The sequence below is a fragment of the Kryptolebias marmoratus genome, linkage group LG5, assembly GCF_001649575.2.
Source record: "Kryptolebias marmoratus isolate JLee-2015 linkage group LG5, ASM164957v2, whole genome shotgun sequence".
Lineage (NCBI taxonomy): Eukaryota > Metazoa > Chordata > Actinopteri > Cyprinodontiformes > Rivulidae > Kryptolebias > Kryptolebias marmoratus.
Window position 1 is genome coordinate 4,312,874 of NC_051434.1, and position 22,010 is coordinate 4,334,883.

At 37.7% G+C, this 22,010-nt stretch overlaps 2 protein-coding genes across 5 annotated transcripts in view; both read right to left on the reverse strand.

The window, feature by feature from the left end:
• Positions 1 to 12,824, reverse strand: part of LOC108246379 (tenascin) — a 40,193-nt gene extending 27,369 nt beyond the window's left edge. Inside the window, exons 1-4 of one of the 4 annotated variants that reach the window (XM_037975824.1) lie at positions 10,038 to 12,824; positions 9,886 to 9,937; positions 4,202 to 4,284; positions 4,016 to 4,068 (exon numbers count right to left, since the gene is read on the reverse strand). The gene's annotated coding sequence lies outside the window, so the exon portion shown is untranslated. Of the gene's footprint in view, positions 1 to 4,015; positions 5,395 to 9,885; positions 9,938 to 10,037 lie in introns of those variants that run through there. The other 3 variants (XM_037975823.1, XM_025010019.2, XM_037975825.1) reach the window with 3 other exon arrangements.
• A 5,977-nt stretch (positions 12,825 to 18,801) lies between these two features.
• atf6b (activating transcription factor 6 beta) overlaps positions 18,802 to 22,010 on the reverse strand; it is a 32,625-nt gene continuing 29,416 nt past the window's right edge. Inside the window, exons 15-17 of the mRNA XM_037975826.1 lie at positions 21,832 to 21,931; positions 21,664 to 21,748; positions 18,802 to 21,552 (exon numbers count right to left, since the gene is read on the reverse strand). Of these exons, the coding sequence (XP_037831754.1) occupies positions 21,263 to 21,552; positions 21,664 to 21,748; positions 21,832 to 21,931 (475 nt within the window). The 3' untranslated portion in view covers positions 18,802 to 21,262. The remainder of the gene's footprint in view (positions 21,553 to 21,663; positions 21,749 to 21,831; positions 21,932 to 22,010) is intronic.

The window sequence follows — 22,010 nt, forward strand, 5'->3', positions numbered from 1 at the left end:
AAAAAGTAACTTGGTCTAAAAGAACAGTCTGTTATACTCTGCCTGGTTGGAGCAGACTACTGGCTGGCTTACTGAATACTTACTACCCAGCTGTCTGTTATTTTGGGCAATTTAGACCACTTTATTATAAGTGTTTTATGACATAGTTTCTGATTTAAAGTTTCCTTTTTTATAAAAAAAAAGGCTACATTGAATTGTAGCATGAACTTAAAAGTCTGACAGTAAAAATGTGTACTGTATTCCTATATGCTTTCATGAATCTCATGCTGTTTAAAACTTGGACCTTTTTGGACAGAAACCTTTCCATGATGGGAAGCGAAACATCTTCAGCTAACAGAACAAAAGTCCGGTTGCTCTGTTTTCAAGCTCTTAGATTTTGTTAAGATATTCTGATAATTTATTTTCTTTATGAAGCGTAAAACCCAAGGTGAGTCTAAATTATTTAATGTGCTTTTAGCTGAGTTTTTTTCAATTTGTTGCTTTGCCATATTGCCTTCTATTTAACCACTTAGGATTACCTAGGCTCAATAAGACTGGCATTCTGTAGCGTACATGAGAACATTTCAGCTGTGAACAACTGCTTTTTTGTCAAACATTGCACTGAATGTCTGAATTTAAGCTTGGACAAGGTTTTATTTGCCATTTTGACCCCAAAAAATGGCTTCAAAACAATTTCATGTTTCTGAATTTCAACCTAGACAAGCCGTGAAACTCACCCAAGAAATGATAAAACAGAAATCTAAAGAACAACAACAAAAAACCCACTTTAGTCTGGAAAAGACCAGTTCTGCCACGCTCAAGGGGCCATGCCCTACAACCTAAACAGTAGCTGATCATATCCTCAAATCTGAGTCAGACCTTTAATGATTTGACAGCCTGAGGTTTACAAGCAAAGCAGGTTAATACCTGACAGACCGGCTGTTCAAAGCCTCACTCAGCAGCAGCAGCAGGTCTGAATGAAGAAACCAGCTGCTGAGAGTTCACAAGAATGTGACGCTGGTGGAGCAATAAAACCCATTAAAGGGGAAAACGTATGCACTAATATCTCCTAACTGCAAGGACAGAGTTTGTTTTTCTACTGTTCTGTAGGATTATATTATATAAAGAGAGTGAAAGTGATTTTCAATTTATGCAAATTAATGAGCGCTCAGGACCAAAACCCGACCAGTAAAGACTAGAATTGACAATTTATTTTCACAACTGCAAGGTTTTATTATTCATCCAATGTTCCATTTCATTTGCACTTGATGACATTTTAAAATAAAAAATAAAAATGTGTGTCCAGTTTTTCAGCTCCAACGTTTTTAACAGGTTGTCCAATTCAGGCCAGGATTTACTGACGGCTAAAACGTCCCCAAAACGTCCCCACACCATCATAACCCCAGCAGCCTGGACTGGACTGGACTGGATTTTACTGTTTTCTGACTGAACTCCTGTGACTTTTGTTGTGAAATTCAAACAGTGAGCAGGTTTAGAGATCAAACTTTAACCAAACCACTGTCAAAAATCGATTAGATATCCATAAACTGTGACTGCAGACATAGCTGCAGGTGTATCATGCAATTGCTGCATAGATGCTCTATCTATAACTGAGAATCAAAACTCGAAACATGCAGAACTAAAATGATTTCCTGGTACCAGCAGAGTTCAAAAGTTTGAGGGTTGAACAGTAAAGGCATCCTGCTGTACAGTTCATTTAAACCGGAGTTTATGGGTGTCTTAGGTTATCCTGAACCTGCAAACTGCCTCAGCTCACTTCCAAACCTTCCCACACTTTCTTGTCACACATTTAGTTCGTTTTCTCTGCTTCTAATTTGGTTTGTCCTGACACAAACACTAGCATCTGCAGTTTAACCTAAACTTGACCAGTTAGAGACCCTTCACTGTGAGTTTCAGTGAATGATTAGCTTGTAAATACCTGAGAGTGACAGCTGTTCCAGCTGTGATATGGCTGAACCTCAGGACGGCAGCTTAATCTTCCAGAAATTTTGATAAAACTCAGATGCTCTCCATCTTTGCTTTCTCCCTCTGCACGTGGAAGCTTTTTCCTCCCGTTCATTCAGCCGACAGCAGCCAAAATAAACTTCCCCCTGACCGCTTCCTTAAACACAAACTTGGCTTACTGATTTGACTGCAATAACCAGGAGGCATTCCCACAACAGGTGGATCTGGTTAATTATTTAGTTTATTTATTTTTCCTTTATTTTAGGTGAATAGATTTGTTTTCTTATATACTCAACATAACAACCAAAAACCAGAGTCACTGGAAGGAGAACAGCAAAACAAAATGAAACCAGATAACATGACGCGAGCAAAAACAGAATCTGGTGTTTGACTTTGGAAACCCAGGAGTGTTTAAGAAGGAGAAGGTGACTGGAAGGTGGACACAGGTGAGATGATTAGAAATATGGAGCAGATGGTGAAACTAGAACAAGGACATCTACGGTGGGAATAACAGAACAAGAAACAAAAAACTACTCCGAGTAACGAACAAGGATACAAAACACAGAATGATAAAAGTCACAAAACATGACAAGGATGAGGTAAAAACATCTCAGTTCTGGACAGAAACACCTATCTGAGGTAAAACACAATAAAAACTGGTTGCTTTGCTGCCTCACAGCTCGTTGATCAGTGGTGAAGACATTTGTTTAATAATCTTTCTGAAGATAAAAAATTATTACAAATAACTCATAAGTTTACAGTCTTAACATGATAAAAAAATTTTACCTCTCGCATTGCGAGGCTCAAAAATGAAATTACAGGCTCATTTAAACATCTTTGTGTTTAAAAATTTTGTGTTTTTAGCAATTTTCATGTTTAGTTTTATTTGAATCTGTTCAATCTGCTTCAGTTTGTAACAGGAAGCTAATATTAATATTATATTACTAATATTATGATTACTAACATATATACTAACAAAATGTTTGAATTTTATTAGAATAGAACACAGCAGTTTTATGGTCATTATATGCCACATATAATAAAATAACAGGTGCATATTAATGTTGTTGATTAAGCATTTATGATTTTTATTATTTAATAGTTATTATTAAAAAGTTTTTTCCTAATCTCAAACAATCGATACATAATTTGGTAATGAATGTTTTCTTTAAAAAAAATACAAAATTAAACCATGAGTAACTCTCTATTTTACCATTAAATTGCACAAACAATAAAATTTGCTAGTTTGGTTAAATAAAAGCCTTTCAGATAAAATCAGTTATTTCCTTTTTTATTAGTTTCAGACTAGACAGAATTAAATAACAAGTTACATTTAAAGGCACTCATTGCAATGTCATAAAAACCTGTTAAGATAAAAATAAATAAATATATAAAATAAAAAATCATGAAGTCATTGGTTAATTTATCTTTAAATTTAAAATTTAAAAGCAAACTCTTTGGCCTGATGCCAACTACCCCATTTGTTTGCATGTATGAAGATATTTAAATATATATATATATATATATATATATAAGATGTATCTACTAAGTATGAAGATAAAAGTGCTTTGTTTGTGTTAAGTGTGTACCCCCGTTTCAGAACAACATATCAGAATATCTGGGAAAGGATAAACTCTTCCAAACTGCACCATTTGATATAGTTTGCAATAAATACCTTTAAAATACCATAAATACCTTTAAAATACCATAAATACCTTTAATACCATAAATACCTTTAAATATTACTTTATAGATGATCACAGCTGCAACACTGGACTGAGGAAGTGTTTAAAAAAACTCTGTTTAATTTATTAATTTACTCATTTAAGTATGCAAAATATTTAAAAAAATAAGAACTAGGATGTTCAGGTTGATATTTGCTGCATGAATAAACAACATGCATGCAGAGGAGTGAAGTGAATGACAAATAAAGCAGAAGAATTTTGTTTGTAACTTTCTGCAGAAGTTATTTACACCTGCATAATATTAATGAATTTGTCTTAATGATATTAATGTATTTAGAAAAAATATGATAAATTCAAAAATGTTGTGGTGTCCAAAAGCATCTTACCTGCTCAGAGAAGTGAGGAGAGCCTGTTTCTGTCCGGCTCTGTGGAGCTCTGACTGACCGGCAGCAGGAGGAAGAGGAGGAGGGCGATGGACAGAAAGAAGAAGGGATGAAAGCAAAGAACAGAAAGAAAGACAGAAAAAAACAGGAGGAGGAGAGAAGAAGGAGAGCAGTAAAATTTTCTCATACTTGAAGAATTCATCCTCCCTCTCTCCTCTCCTCCTCGTTTCTCTCTGATGTCATTCCTCTCAGGTCCCTGCTGGGCGGAAGATCTGCGGTGGAAAACATCTGAAGTTTTTAACTGATTTTAATGGAATGCAGGGGTTCTGAAATTCTTCGAGTGTCTTGAAGGGGTCTCTGTCCTCCGCCGCTGAGCGCTCCGTGACATCAGAGATAAAGACAGTCGTCTCTGTTGTTTGTTAACTTTGATGCAGCATCAACAGACCTGCTTCTCAGTCCGCTGACAGAGGATCAACTCCAGGATCTGACATCACAAACAGACGCTTGGCTGCCTTCGCTGCTGTTTTAATTCTCTCTGATCAAAACAGCAGCGTTAAATAAAACAAGGCATGTGATGCAGCAAAGATTTTATTACAACTTTGAGTTGTTAGAAGAAAATTTATAAATTTATTTGAAGCTGAGGTGAATATTTTAGTTTTTATTCTAAAATTCTCCCCAGTAATTTGTATGTTTATGACCTGACAGAGTTGATTTATTGCTGGATTAATTTTGAATTAATGACTGAAAACTGAGGCAGCTTATGTTCACCAAACCTCACCGTTTGCAGACTCTTCTCTTGGTCTTCTTAAACACACATGAATAAATCCTCACACATGTCATACAGTCCACTTGTTTTTTCCTTTAAATCAAAGTGAGCTGCACAGTTATTCAGACCAGACAACAATAACAACATTATGTTTCTGTTCAGTAAAAAAATTAAACCTTTAATCTGTATCTCACTGGGCTGCAGCTAGTTAGAGACACAAAATTGCATGAAATATGCAAATTTCCACTTGGAACAACATTGAATTGATAATTACAACACATGTGTGTCTGTAACTTAAAATAAATTGTAAATAATTGTGCAACATTACTGCAAATGACATATGGCTATTTTTTGTCACAGTTTAATCACAAAGTGTCCTAATGTTTCTCAATTTGACCATAATTTATTCTCTTTTTTGTCTCTAGTCAGTCACAATTGGGTTTCGTCAGTCTCCAAACACTCCCAGAAGTGTCTCACAGTTTTTGTACTTTCTGATTTCTCAAAAAACTACATTTAGGATGGGTTCCAGATGCCCATGACAACTCTGTGACTGTTTTGACAGAAAAATTGTTGCAAACTCTTCCAAAATGAAACTGAGGGAAACTGACAACTCTTGCACTTTGTTTTGAGACATTTTGGAAAATCTCTCAAATGCCCTTTTTAATTTGTTGCCAACAGTTAAAGCCCAGTGGTTTATAGTTCTTTTGCTTCAGAAAGGCAAACAAAAACTAAAATATAGTTTCTAATAAAACAGCAAAGACAAATATCTTGTATGAGACAACATATTTTACTCTCATTAACACAAACTGAAATGGTTTTAAAGGAAAGCCAATTGATGGAGCGATCACAACAACAAAAACTGCACTTTAGATCATTGCAGGATGTGTTCTTGCAGAGTGGGACTGGATACCAGTAGTTTTCTGGTTCTTAGGTTGTTTTTCAACCAGTTTCCTGACCTTCAAACCACTGAACATGGATGCAAAAAAACCATCTCAGTTCTAAGACAAATCAGTAATGCAGCATTTTTATCAGATAACACTAACTCACACAGCATGAAGACACCATGACTCTTTACATCACTCTACCGGTGAGATTTCCTGTGTTCTCCTCGAGAACTGATCGTCTCACCTCCCACCTTTAACTCTGGACCAGAGAAGCCTTTTACTGTGCCCTGATGACTCTTGTTTATGGTTTCTGTGGTCTCTCTGGGAGCTCAGAAATGACCAAACCTCTTCAAAAACCAAGAACACGTGAACAATGAGGCCAAGGCTAATTGTAACACATGTGTTATTGTCCGAGCCAAGTCTGTGAGCAACAATCAGTCCAGAAAACAACGAGCGTTTGGATTATGGAAAGCTGGAAAATGCTAATTGAAGGTGACACTTCAGTCTTGATTGTTCTGTCAGTAATTGTGACAGACTGAGTGTGAGTAAAGGAAACAGCTTTTTAGACTTTTGGTTTATGTTGTTGGTGTTTCCATTGTTGTGTTGAAGCTTTAAGTGGCAAAGTGTGAGAACGCAAACAGCTCTGCTTTCTTTCATTTCAAGACAAAGTTTTTACATGAATCCCCTCAGTGAGCTTGATCAGTACATTTAAATACTTGTGTTAGATTATCGGCCCAGGGAATAATTGGTAGAACTCCCTTGAATATTTTTATCAAAAGTAATCTTATTAATTCTTCTTGTTTTTCTTTGCATTTTTGCTGCTTTTTTCACTCAGTTTTTGCAGCTGATTGCTTATTATTCAGCTTGTGATCAAAAATGTTGAAAGTGGACAAGTAGAGGACAAAAGAAGAAGCAGCGCAGGCCTAAAAATATTCTTCACTGAAGATCTAAGCAGAAATCAGGCTTGAAAACATGGTTACAATTTCAATTTACTTGTGATAAAAAAGAACAATGCATGCACGCAATGTAATAAATCTGAGTTTTAATCACGACACTACACAGAGTTTTATGCAGCTGCTCCAGCTGTTTACTTCTAATGACCAGCTCAAACCCACTTTATTGCAAACAAAGCAGGTGAGTTCTTGGAAAAAAGGGAATAAGAAAGAAACAAAGAAAACTGAGGAATCACATAAGGAAATTTGTCATTTATAAATAAGAAACGGTCAAATAATTAGGGAAGCAGAAGGATGGGTCATTAGGGTAGAAAAAGATATCCAAAAAGAGATTTTAAACTGTAAGAAACAAATGGTTTAAAGACCTGAGAGAATCCATTACATGGACAACAGGCCCTGCAGGAGCCGTCCGTCTGCCTGGTTGAACGCCCGCCCTCCTCCTCAGCTCCATTTAACACAAAAAATACACAAAGTAAAAAGAAATATATGTATAAGTCATCTGTTGTACCTGTAAGACCTCTCTGTCTCAATGAAGGTTTCATTGACGCTGCAAGGGTCTCGTTTGGTTGTTAAAAGCAAAGTTTTAACCTGAACCTCAGCAGTAAAGAACCAGACAAGAAGCTCCTCGAGCTCATGAGGAGGCAAATCTTCCTCTTGGGTTTTGGTATTTTACAAATATATGGTTTATGATTTTGATCTTGTTCTGACTGATTTCCACAGACAGAGACAAAAGTTTCCTCAGCATCCTTACGATGAAAGTAACCTCAGCATCAACTTAAACTTGTTAAACTGAACAAACATGAGTCCTTGTGCATATTTTCATTAAAAAACAATCATTAAACTGAGGAACTGTAAAGTCTACTGAACCTAATGAATTAAATGTAAATCCAAACCTGAGTTGTATCTTAAACCCTGAGTTTTGTGAGCAACTCTTTTATTTACAGACCTAAAAAAAAACAAACATTCTGGTTAAGTCTATAAAGAATTGGAAAAACAGACATATATGTCTAATGGTTATTTGTTGACTTTACTTCCTGACTTAAAACTCAAATGTTTAAATCATAGAAACAGATATTGGCCCTAAACTGAATTCATCTTATCTTTGATACAGTTTAAATTGTTGGGACTAACAAAACAAAGTGGTCTGTTTAAAATCTTCAGCCTCAGTTTTAAATACTTGTGAAAATTGTGCTTTAATTATCAGCACTGCTGGATCAAGATCAGATACAAAATAATGAAAGTGAACCAAAATATCAGAAATACACCTTTCTATTACTAAAACTACAATTCAAGGCTTATAATTTGGTCTGAGCTGTCAAAAGGTGGAGGAATTTACAACAAAAATTCCTCACAAATATTATTTAAAAATCTCCAAAATAAAACTATCAATGTTTAAACTTTTTGTGTCTGTTTCGCACAACGTCAGCTTTTCCTGACATCATAATGGGTCACTGTCCTGTCGTCCAACCATGAAACCTCAGTTTGACACCCAGAGGGAGAAATCCTGTTCTCACTTTTATGGGATAATCACTATTTTTGATTGAGCTGAATGTTTTGGTGTATGAATGGTTAAAATAGTACAAAGTATGCAGAAGAGGTTTGAGTGAAAGAAATTTTAAACAGGAGAAGAATAGTGCTGACTCAGCATTTATTTTAAATCAAGTTAAATATTTTGTGTGCATGCCGACTCAGCCTTTGCACATTAAATATTCAAATTACCAGAGTTAATGAACAAAAAGGCACTTTATATTCATTATGTTGCACTGAGAAAATATTTTCCTCTATTAGAGCACAAATGGGCTCCTCTGATTCAAGCTTTTTAAAAGTGAAACTTTATAGATTAAATGAGGTGTCTACAGTGTTTCATATGAAGGTGAGATAAGGTCATAAACTACAGACCTGCAGACTAAATTTACTTTAATGAGTGAAAATTGTTTGGGGGAGGGGGGTGTTGTGTGAAAATCACAACTCTTGTTTATTGTTCGAAGGAAGCACAGACCTCAGACTCAAGCTTCACATGTCACAGCCCATAAACATCACAGGAAAGCACACTCTGACTGAAAGCCAAGCAAACATACGCTGGGTAAAAGATGGGCACATGTGCCGGTTTGATCACAGACTGTTTCCTCTGACTCACAGTTTCCAATCAAACATAACAACCTAACTTCAGCAACAGGAATGATTCTCCTCACCTTAAATCCAAAGTAAACACACGTACGGAGGACAGATGGAGAGACATAAACCTATACGAAGGATTAATTACTTTAGCTAATCAGCTGCCTACAGACTGGCAGATGTGGAGTTCTCTTGCAAAGTTGCAGAAACCCTCACATCAAATCAAATGGATTTAAGGTTCAATATTTTCTGTAATTTTTCTCCTTAAACAGTGACTAATTAATTTTGTGGAAGTGATAAACAAAGTCTTCTTCCAGGCCAAATTGCCTGCATGAGGTCATCCTCCAACCAGAAAAAGGGTGGAGAGCTCCCTCTGAGTTGGGGGTGAGTCTCTGCCTAAAGCGGAGGAGTTCAAGTATCTGGACGTCTTGTTTACGAGCGATGGAGCGACGAAACGGGCCTTGTCTGCAGTAATGAAGGCATTGCTCTGATCATTCAGTCTGAATTAAAAGCAAGCACATTATTTTCCTTCTTCCTTGTAGCAGTTTTAGCACATTTCTTTTGCATCAAATTCTCAATATTTTCATATGTAGTACTAATACTAATTAATAATACTACTTCCTCTTTGCATTAATTACACAGATTTACACACATAAGCTGGTCTTTAAGGTCTCATAAAGCAGAAACTTACAGCTGTATGTTTGTGATGAGAATATGAATGCTTTTTTTCAGGATTTGGTTTGACAGAGTCAACATTTACCTTTTTAATCTCACATCAAGTAAGGAAGTTGTCAATACTCAAGCATCTCTGGATTTCTATGCTAACTATTGGTTGGCACTATTAAAAATATATACCCTCAGGAGAAACATCATTAATTAATTAGGAGAATACTTGTTAGGGTGGATGAATGGATTGTGTTCATTCGTTGCCAAAGTATGTTATTGGATAAATCTGGATTCCTTCAGATTTACATATAATTGGCCTCACAAAAGTCTTTTATTGGTGAAAGAGGGGACAGAATCAGTGCTAGGCTTTAACATATCACTCCAACACACCTGAGAAAACCTTGTTATTTTAGCTGTTTGGTTAAGTTTAGGATGTGGGGCATAATCAGCTGTGTTAAACTGAAGACTTGTCTTTGTTTTGGATGTTACCTTTCCTGTCAGAGCCACTTTAAAACTCTGGTTTGTCCATCTCAAAGACGGCCTGGAAGAGCATCAAGAAATGACACAACTATTACCCCTTTGGGACACAGACAGAGACAAATAAATGATGCTGGGGTTTTGATTTTAAAGTTTCTGCCCACCTTTTCTCTCAGATCAACAGTTGCCTTCATCTATTTTCTTCTCTGCTGTCATTCCTTCAACATCTGGGGCCCTTAAGCACTTGTCTCATAAAAGGCTGAAGGATGGAAGCTTGGGCCAGACGGAGGTGGAAAACATGACCTCTGAGAGAAACAGAAAGAGAAAGTAAATTCTCCAACAATAAAGGCCTGTTTCATGCGTGCGTTAGTGGATTTTGTCGTAGAATGAAAAGTTATATATTCAGGTTGCATTCCACTATAAGTTACAGAGCTCTCCTTTGGTGACTGAAAACAAAACCTACAGAAGATCAGGAAGAAAAGGAAATGGTTTTCCCATCCTTTTTAATTTCCTCTCATCCTGTCTGTCTGGTTATTTAGGAAATATTTCATTTTCTTTGGTAAAGGTCTACAGCTTCTCAGTGAAATGACTTTCAGCTGGATGGACTTCAGTGACGGCGGGGGCAGCCTTTGTTTTGGCTCAGTAACGTCCCGGGAAAAGAATCCCAGTGGGCCGATACATACTGTAGATGCTTCTGAATTTACTCAAATGTCACAGAAACACAGCCTGTTGTCAGCGGAGAACAGCATCATGTTGAGATTAATCCCTCATTTAGACTGCACCAAAGACAAAATATAAGACGGAACAGTTGAAGAAGTTGAGCAAGTTCTGGTGCAGAACTTCTGTTTGGATGGACCAGTAACATTTAATGTTATCTTATTAAAATCACAGCTAAAAGTTGCCAAAAAGGTTGCAAGTTCAAAATAGATCTAAGCAGATTTGAGAAAATTGTCTAAGATATAAAACAAATTGTAAAAGTGGAAAAAAACCTAAAGGACTGGATATTAATCCATGCACTGAAAACAAATGAAATTATACAAAATGATGTACAACAAAGCTACAGAATCACAGCTACAGACAAAATAAAATGTTCAAAATGATGGTTCCAAGCAGAAAACATAAAAACATGTAAACTTACCCTGAAGACAATAATCTAAAAGAGACTAAATTAAGACAAACAAAAGCGAAACCACTGCAGAGACCAAACGACTGCACTCAGATCCACAGAGAGAAACCAAACTCAGTGTTATTTCCATGTCATTTTCTGTGTTTATTCAGTGAATTCAGTCAGTCAGTGTGTCTCAGATAAAGAGTCAAGATAAAAAAACAAGATGTTCCAGCAGAGGAGGAACAAATTCAAAAATAATTAAGCTGCAAATGGGATGCAGAAACCAAACTGTGCTGACGATCGGAAAAACAAGGAGGAGAAGACATTAAATACATCAAAGAAGTCTGACAGCAGAAAAAACTTTCATGTGGATGAGCAGATTAAATATTTGTGGAGCGTACTGGAGATTTCTTGGATTTTTATCACAGCTTAGAAAACCTGGATCACTCTCCATCTGTTTAAAAGGGTCTGAAAAAAACTGACTTTTCGCCTCAAAACAATATTCTTGTTCAGTTGCCTGGTTGTGTGGTAGTTTGTGAGTTAAGATTAGGTTAATGTTAGAGTTAGGTTTAGGGTAAAAGTCAGAGTTAGGTTACAGAAATGAATGGATGTCCTGATGAGGCTACAAATACAAAGCTGTGTGTGTGTGTGTGTGTGTGTGTATGTAGGGTTGTTTGCAGTGTATTTCTCTGGGTTGCCCCTGCGATGCACTAGTGATCTGTCCCGAGTGTACCCCGCCCTTAATCAGTGGCAGCTGGAACTGGCTCATTCTGACTGCTGAACATGACGCAGGGCCACATTTATTCACACTTGACGAAATGCTGCAATGATTCAACAAACTCGTGGTGCTGTTGGAGGTTTTAACAGTTTAAAAGACAGACTTTTGTTTGGTATTTGTTGCAGTTGGGGTCGTTTGACTGAAAGAAATCCCGGTTTGGGTGCCCTGGTGCTTCTCTGGTCATCAGAGCTGTAAGATGAGTTCAGGAGCATCACTCTGCTGCAGTTTTAGATGCAAACTGGATGATTTTAAAACATCTTTGAAGACTGAAAACTGGAGTTAATTTGGTTCAGAATTCAGACGTCAGAAATCTCAAGACTTGACTAAAGACACAATGTTCAACTTTAGATCTGTGCCACTCATTTCTAACTCTATCCTGTACGACCACAACCAGTCTCCTTCAGAAAAGGGTTTTGCTGATTTGAAATCTGTTATGACCATTTTTTAAAAGGCTAATTGTGTAACGGTGATTAAATTGCTATTCTGTCTCAGTCATAGAAAAGTTTGATGCACTGATGTCCTAACTTTTATCTGCCTTTAACTGATCCAGTTCCCTCTAAGTGTCGCAGTTTCATGCACTTCTCCCTGAAAGATCTCTGGTTTATGATTTCACACAGAAACTAAAGCCCCTCCTCACCAGTAATAACAGCCTGCCACTTTCACTTAACTCTGATGTCTCCAGCTGAGATAATGATGCTTTTAGAAACGGTCTGCTGAAATCTTGAGATGCAGTCATTTGAAGAACGGCTGCAGGTTGATGCTTCCATGGACTCCAGCTGTGAACTCTGCCCACCAAGAAAATCAACATTTTGCACAAATAAAATGGTCTGTGTTGTAAAGAAATGAATGTCAGAGAATAATACTTACCTTATATTGTAGTACTGCATGAATGAATCTAACAAATATTCCATCTTGTGATTTTTATGTCTGCAAGAAACGACAGTAAACATTAAAAGAAATGTAAGATTGATTTCAAAATAAAAACACAATCAGTGAAAGGTGAGCGCTGAGTGACTTTGCTGAGATTCGCTGAAGAAACTAAAGTTAAAACAAGCCGAACAGAGGCTAAAATAAAAAGCAGAATGGTATGGTAGATAAAAGCTAAAACAAAATAGTAGCTTAAAGTAGCAGAACAGTAGCTAAAATCTACAAAAAAGTAGCAGAAGAAGACAAAGATGGAGTCTGCTGAAGCAGATTTAAAGAAAAATGATTTTTAAGGAATTAAAAGGATCTCAATGAATGAAATATTTGTAAATAAATTGTAAAAAAATTACAAAACCTAAAAGTCGTAGCAGCCATCTCCATATCAAACTGAAATGAAGTGTAAATTGGTTCTTTTGCAGCTTTTTGTTTTTTAAATGAAGGTGATATTTCCTGATTCTTACACAGGCATCAATCTTACCAAAAAACTAAATCAACCCCGGTCTGACAAAGGATTTTTCCTGAAACCCCCACAGTAAATGTCCTCACAGTGAGCTTCCATTTAAAGTTAAAGATGTGGTGCGAACTGAAAAATGCTGGCTCCAGTCTGAGACACCGTGTTCGTCACCCGAGAAGAAGGCTCGTTAAAAACAACAACGGTGCTTCTGTTTGCACGAGCCAACAGGAGCAGCTCTGGATCCACCGCTTCTGAAGCCACATCTGTAATCTCAGTTTATTTTATCCCCAGGAGATCTGGTAACCAAATATTTCAAGAGTCTTTCTTCTGGACAGACACAAGAGGTGATGTCATGCGGATTTAAAAGCATTTGTATCGTTACAACCGCCACCATCCTCACCGTCACCGCTGGAGACTGACTTAGATCTTCGGGGTGATATTGTTCTGAAATCTACAGGGAATCTTTCTGTTTTCATTGCCTCAGTCGGAGCTCAAACATCAGCAGCCAAATCTATAAAATCAAAGGCTGAAATTTCCAGATGATTTATATAAACATGTGCTCCTGATTCAGTCTGATAAATCTAAGCCACCGAGGAACGGAGGTCTCATTTCCACTCTGCTTAAATAGATGTTGAAACACAATTAAATTCTCTCTGAAGCAGCTGATTCGGATCCATTTACTCCAGATTTTATAGTTTAAACTTCACTGAGGTGCAACTAATGACTTAAACTGAACAGGATACTCCGACCGTTCAGGGAAAGGATTTTCTTTTTATGAACTTATCCAAAATGACAATTTTTGTGACTTGAAAATGTTACTTGTTTAAATCAGACAGGTCCTCTTCATGGGAGTGTTTTTATGCCGGTGAGTGAAATGATGAAAAAGAAATTAAAGATTATAGTTTACAGAGACCACAGCAGGTCCAATCAGCCCTAAAAACCGTCAGAACAGTCAGACTTAAACTTTAATATCGTTGAACAAGAAGGAAAAACATTTTAGTCTAAGTAACTGCTTGTCTCTTTGTGTGAAGATGTCAAAGATACTTCAGGGCTGAAATTTTGAAAATGAAAGAATGTTGATGATGCACAACTGAAACAAACCAAAAACGAAGCCTTGATAATTACAAAAAGGTCATTTTTGCGTCTGCAGGTTTGTGTCTGCAGACTCAGCGGTGCAGTTTCTGACTCACACTGGAAGTCACCACAGACACAAACACTGTTGTTCAGTATTTTATCATCCATTTACAAGAGTTATGGGAGAGGTCTCTCTGCTCATCTGTAAATCAAACTTAATCAGACGTTTGGGACTCCAAACTGCTGACCTGCATGTTTGTTTCTTGTGTTTCCTGTTGTGTGTTTCGGAGGACCTGCAGCCAAGAAACATCTCTCCAAGTGCATCCCTGTTCGAAATCTGTTGACTGAACTGGCTCTCCGTTCTGTCTGCAGGATTTAAAAACCCAGATTTATGATGTGATAAATTCTTTGGGTTAGTCCAGTCTGAGGAAAAGGCTCAGGGATGATGCAAACAAAAACCCGTTTCCAGCATTTTAAGGAAACTTTCAGCACGGAACAATAAAACTGTACCAGCGTTAAAAAACGCAGCTCAAGGGTAATTAATTTAAAGTTGTGTAACGACTATATAAAGAAGTCTAAAAGTGTGTTGCTGTGTCACATTAGTGATGCTTATCTCCCTCCCAGCTGGTAAAAGCGTCAGTGTGAATCTGAACATCTGGATGCAGGAATTTGTTTGCGACACAAGCAAAGTCCTGAAGACCCCCCTGACTCCTCCACCGGAAACGCAGCTGATTAATGGCCCCCAGGTGGAAAGTTAGCTCTGCTAGTGTCCCTCAAACAAAGCAGGGATTAAATATTTGTTCTGCTGTGCTTTCATCAGAGGGGGCAGCATATCTGCGCAGACAACATGTGACCTGCGATGGTGAAGGAAATAAAACACAGACTGGAACGCTGGAAGTCATCACATGAACGGGCCTGAAATACTCAACCCCATTCAAGATGGCCGCCACAGCTAAGCAACACTAGCCAACACAAAAGTGGATATAACTATAATGTTTGTGATGATTTTCTTCTTAAGGACAGAGAAATAATTCCGACCTGACTTCCTCGTGTGAAACTAAGGACAGATTCAGGCTGATCTCCTTGTTTTCCACTAAATTTCTTTTTTCCTCCTCTGTCTTCACCGTGTCTCCAATAAATCCTTATTTTCCTGCCGTGACAGAGTTATTCTGCCTCAGCCAAAGGAACTGAACGTAGATCATCTCATAAAGCTGACACCTGCCTGGTGGCCGGAGCCCAAGAGTTTCCAGCCATTAATGAAACTGAGCGGAGTTCAATTTCACGTTTGCATAAAATAACAGACTTTCAGCAGGATCTATGGATGCAGATCCAAGTTTTTAAGTGAAGTGAAGACCAGCAGTAAAACTGAGGATTCCCGAATGACAAACTTAACCCCGGGCTGATGGATGATTCCTCCTGGTCTCTGATTATTGAGCACAACTGGCTTTTAAATCGAGCTAAGTTAGAGAATATGATTTACGCTGATGGACAGCAGGGGACAGCAGGGGACAGAAGTTGTCCCAGGTGTCTTTAGTGAAGGTGTTTTTAGGTGAAAACCAAGCAGGATGTTGGCAGTAATTGACAGCTCTCCTAAAACACCTGCACTTTTTCACCTTTCCACTAAATGAATCCAGTTTATGACTCTTAAATCAAACATGGTGCACAATTAAAACACCTCTGGTTTCACATCAGCTGCTCCTGCTGTGATACGCCCCAAAGAGCGAGAACAAATCATGGCGCTAACATGTGGATGTTGTTGTTTGTTTTGGCTGCTGGCAGAAATAAAAGACGATCATGAGGTTGGAATCCGGCTTTAGCTGCTCACTGACACGTCTCATATATTTTTGGTTTTACCCCACAAGTAGCTGGGTCAGGAAAGGTCGGCTGGTCTGAAGATCCAAAATGTAAAAGCTCAGTTGGCTACTTGTCCGTTATCATTAATGATAAAGATGTTATTAACGCCTCTTCTCTTCCGTTCTGCATAAAGGCATCAATCAGCTGCAGTGTCTGAGTCTGAGGTCTTGAATATTTGATAATTTAGTGAAAGTGTTATGATTTTGTTCATCATGTACAGATGGGATTTTGGCAGCTGAACCATAAAGTAATCAAACCCTGATACGGCCCATGTGATCTTTTTATTTTGCGGGGGAGGATCGTAAAAATAAAACCCAAAACAGTCTCTGTTTTTCTCTTGTTGTTGGCATTTTGGCTCCTGTTTATTCCCTGGTTTCCCATTTTTTTCCGCTCCAATAAAGGATAATTACCTGTTGAAGAGTGACATGAAAACTTTGACAACTTTAATTTTATTTTATTGACAATAATGGGCCTGAGAAATGGGTGGAAAGTACAAAAACTCAGACGTGACCGCCGCTGAGTCTCGACGGCCTATAAACTATTTTCTTCAGAAAACGACGCGCCGTTCCCAGAGCAAACATGTAAACTCGTAATTATTAGCTATTAAAAAGTTCTCCCTACAGTAAACAAATGATCTCACCTCTCTGAGACAAATTAACTTTAAAGGTCAAAATTACAAGAAACTGTTTTATGAGCACCATTTCTCTTCTTTAGGTCTTTTAAAAAGTGAGAGGAATGCAAATTTAGTTTTGAAAGACGTTAAAAGCTTGATTTAACTCCTTATTCTGAGCTAATCTTTGATTATATTTCTAATATGAGATGGTGTCTGCAGCACAACATGACAAGTTTGGCGTAAATTAAATTATCATCTCAAACTTCTGCCGTCCCATCAGGAACAGTTTAATTCATCGTTTTACACGGAGGGCATAAAGTTTCCTTTAACAGCTTTTTGCTGTTTATTGTTTTAACAATCAGGTAATTACAGAAATGTTCAGCGTCTGTACACATCCATCCAGCTAACGTCTCGAACGTTTCAGCTGCAGGAACGTTTTCTGCATTACCACATCCACAGCTGCGTATCACCTGCAGGTTTTCTACATGTGGACATACTGTGGGCCTATTAATGCTGTAAACACTCCAGTGGCGAACGTCTCACCAAATAAACATCAAGGCTTCAAATAATTAGGGAATATTCATAAATTACATGCCAAATTAAAGCCACGCTGAAGCATTTATCTGTTCCTTTTACACCGACTTCAATTTAATACAAACCCCAGCAGGAGCCTCTGGATTATATCAGATTACAGCCTGAAACACAGAATGGATGTCAACAAAAGCATGATAAATAAATCAATTAAATTAATCACATTTAGCAGTTTTAGTGTGTGATTCTGGGTTTTAATGCTAATTTTTTTAATGGAGATGTAAAACAGGTGGAGAAACCCGATGGAAACATGTCTGCTGCCTAAAATTTCCAAAACGTTACCATCAGAGCGTTGGTTTGTTTGCTGATGAACTTGTTGACCGTCTGAGGAGGAAACCAGGGCGGCGTGTTGTGTCTCCGTCCTCTGCTGTCATCAGCTGCAGATTTAAAAGCCGTCCAGTCTCACAGGAAGAAAAGCATCAATAAAGACAGTCAAATACTCAGAATGACATCATCCATCACACACAAACTCTGCGTCATGTTCAGCAGCTCAGCTGTGTTAACTCGCTGTCCCACGACCGAGAGCGGCAGGTTTTCAACCAGAACAAAACGTCTGAGGCCTTTAAATGTTTGCAGACTCCTCCATCTTGGAAAACCCAAAGGAATTTAGCACCATCTGATGCTCAGGGTCACACCCTTCTTCAGTGGCTTTACTGAATTTAAACATCCTGTTTTGGATAAATCGATGTGACTGAAGGCTTTACGTAGTTAAACCTCAGCTTTGTTTGGGCTCATTTACTTTCTGCTGGGATTAAAGTCGTGTGCAGGGTGTCAGCGCGGCTCTTAATGGTTAAAGTTTCCTGAGACAGTTTTTCACATCTGTTTGACACGAAGTTACAGGAGATTCCCAACATCTGCAGTGCCCTCTAGTGGCCGATTTACACATTACAACCAAAGTTCAGCTCGTTTTCCTGCCTCTAAATCTGATTTTAGATGTTAAAACTGCTGCTAAAACACAACATTTTACCTTGAAATTATAGGGAAGAGTGTTTACAATCAAAACTGAAGGTTTTCTTTCCATGGAAATGTAACAAAGAACCTAAGAAATGCAAAATTTGAGAACAGATCCTTAAATCCACAGCAGAAATCCTAATAAAGTACACATGTTGGGGGTAAAAACAAACAAACTTTAATTACTTGGCAAAACATGCATATGAAGTTATGAATCTCAATCTAAAATTGGATTGAAAAAAAGGAGATTAAAGTTAAATTTAGGAATTCAATTAAAAAAAGAGAATAAGAAAACTAATACTTTGATCACTGAAAACACAAAGATGATAAATTTATGATATACTGAGCAGCTCTACTATTTATAGCTGTTAAAATTCATTTAAATTAAAGAGTGAATATCTGCCAATTTTCTGTTTCTGTCCAACAAACAGTGTTTGGGTGTTTATTTGTCTGATTATTCCTGAAAGACAAGATTTATAATAAAATAATAACAAAAGATAGTAACTAAAATAAAAGGATAACTTTCTTTACTCGATGTCTCCTGTCACGCTGTAAGAACTAAATATAAATACAACAACAAATGAAGGAATCAGTGACAAGTTTTTAATCTTTAGACTTCTGAACAGTAACAGACACATTTCTTTCACTTTGTGGAGCTTTTGGAAATTAAAACTAGAACATTTACCCCCAACACGTCTTTTAAAAGTAAAAACCCACTTTTAACTTCATGTTCACTTGTTTTTCCCCCCATCTTGGCATTTCTGTATATGAAAGTAACAAAATGAATTATTATATTATAAAAACAATAAAAAAAGATGAGTTGTAGATTTTGCCTCTTCAGACAAACACGCCGTCAGATTTAAAGACGCTTGACAGAAAAATGTGAGGAAGAACGTGTGTGGCTGACGCAGGATCGTTTTTAAACTTTGGTTGAGTCGCTAAAGGTTTCCAAAACATGAGAACAACAAAAAAAATAATTAAAGTCAGTCACAGAACACGTCCCTGGTTTAAAACTCACAAAATGTCCGGGCTTTCCTTTGAGAACAGTCAGATAAAAAAAAGGAATAAAAAGAGAAATATTTACAGCAGAAAGGAAAAGTGAAAACTGGATCCAAAGGTCCTCACGATGAAGACTCAACTGAAGTTTAAACACAAAAGTCAAATTAATTCGATTCTGTACTTAGAGCTGCTAAAAGCTAAAGTGGTGAAATGAAATAAAAGTTATTTTTTAGAGTTTAATTAAAGAAACTCAGTAATGAAAAGCTGCTAAAAACGAGTTCAATCCTTCAGGCACGAATCAATAATCATCCTTTAGTTGATGTCTGAAACAGAAAAAAAGGTTTCTTTCGTACGACTTAATTATTTACAACCACAAAGAATAAAGATCTGATTTTTCTCAGGACAGAATCAGAGGTGCTGATTGGTCCCGACTGAAGGAAACAAATATAAAATATTTCAGTTTTATGGACAGAAAACAACTTCACACGTTTTCTCACTCGTTTTACTTTTTGTTGTGTAAAAAAAAATGTATAAAAAATGACAAAGAAAATATCTACAGTGATATTTACAGATATTAAATAAGTGACAGCTGCCGCAGGAGGATCATTAAAAGTGTGGAAAAGTGCTTTAATAAACGAACAGCTTGGGTTTGATGACAGAAACTAAACTTTCCTCCTTCATATTTCTCTCTGTCTGATTTTCTCAACAACTCTTGTCTTGACAGATAGATATTTTACCAAAATGAACTAAAAATTTAACTTTTTACTCTTAAAAAGATTAATGCAACACAGCCAGAGAACCATTCATGTCTTAATGCCAACATCAAAATTATGCTTTTTAAAAATTAATGTTTTTTTTTAAAACTAGCATCATCAAAATGAAACCTTGAGCCAAAACTCATCAGGTGAAAAAAAACAAAAGATAGAAATCATTAAATTAATGATTTATTCTGTAAAATAATCAGCAACATTTCTCTTTAAAAGAAATAAAATAATAAAAACACATAAGCAGAAATCTTTTGATTAGATTATTTTTAAACTCATATCTTGTTTCCTTAATTATTACTATATTCTCTCTTTTATTTTCAACCCAATAGGATCCTTCAACATGCAGCAGCTGTCAGTGCTCACATCCAATAAGCAAACTACAGAAAACACCAGATTTACCACAGAAACATCATTTGAAGGCTTTTGTCTGACAGTTTATCACAACCAGAAAGGAGATTTTTTGTTTGCTGCAACATCTGAACCTTTACTTGATGCATTTTATGTTTTAAATATAACTTTTATCATCTAAATATGTGTCTATTTTAATGTGATTGAATCTATTTATGCCTGAAACTTCTGACATGCAACCCAAAATGTTCCACTTGATGAAATTAAAACCCTTTTCCTGAACGATCCCCTGAACTCAGTCATTTCAAGTCTTCTTCCCACAGATTATCACTCATAATCAGCTTGGTTCTTCGGCGGCCGCAGTGCGTTTCTGGAGGATATTATATTTACAACAAATATACAAACTCAGACCATGAAACTGCTGAGGCTTCCTGGATATTTCCAACACAGGATGACAGTTTGAGTGGCGTGTTGACAGTTCCCTTTGAAGGAACGGACCGGATGTGGATTTAGGGTTTTTAACTGAGACTGTACATCAGAACGGACATCAGGAACCGTCGCAGCAGCTTCCACGCCGTACACTCTCACTTTGAAATTAAAATAAGGCAGGACAGTTTCTAAGTGCGATGTGTTGCCCAAACTCATTTTTTAGTAATATATCTGTATATATTAGGACTTTGTTTTCTAAAGTTTTTCTCTAAACCATGTCAGCACCAGTGACTGAATGAAAAACCAGGAATCTAGTGGTTGTTTTGTTGGATTTTTGCTTTCTCAGAATCAGCCGAAACCCACTTTTTTTAAGGAAAGATGAGGTTATTTTTAAAGATGTCTCCTCTGACTCTTTGTCCATTTCACCAACCTTCAACCATCAGACTCATCCGTCACCGACCACTCGTCTTCCTGCTGCCGTCACCACGGCAACGCCCCTTCAGACCCCGTCCGACTGACTGATCAAGTATTCGGGCGCCTGTCTGCGGGCAGGTAGAGGCTGCCGTGAAGATGATGACGAGGAGGAGTGGTGCTGGTGGCGTCCTCGGAGCGACGTGTTGTTGCCGTGGTGATGGTGGGCGTTGTGCTGCGAGGAGGGAGGAGGCGGGGTGGGGTCACGGAGGGACGGGGGGACGGCGGACGACTTGATGGCGACGATCCGGGTGTCCATGACCTCGCAGTCGACCTGCATCATCATCTCGTAGCCCTGAGACGAGTTGTAGAGACTCTCTGAGGAAGAGGAGGAGAAACCAAACAGTGAACAGCAACCAAACTGAACAACAGACACTATTTGTTTTCAACCGCAGTCCTCTAGCTGAGCTGATGTCCTGTCAGACTCACCGTTAACCGCCATGGCGGGCATCACCAGAGACATCTTGGGCCGGCTGGTTTTGTTGTGGCTGATGGCAGGAAGCAGCAGGTGGTCCTGCACAAACAAACGCAGCCTGCTTAATATCTGGTTTTCAAAGACCACGACACAACCTTTGTGGCTCAGTGGGTTCTTCGTACCCGCCTGAAGGAGACGACGTAGAAGGTGTCCTCTCTGCGATCAATGGCGTCCAGGAAGTCGCTGTAGGTGACCTCCGGACCAGGAAGTACCTTCAGGTGGCTGTAGGAGAACCAGAGAGACGTGAGAAACAAAAAAACCTCTGTTCACATCTGTTCACAGAAGAATATTTAATTAGTTT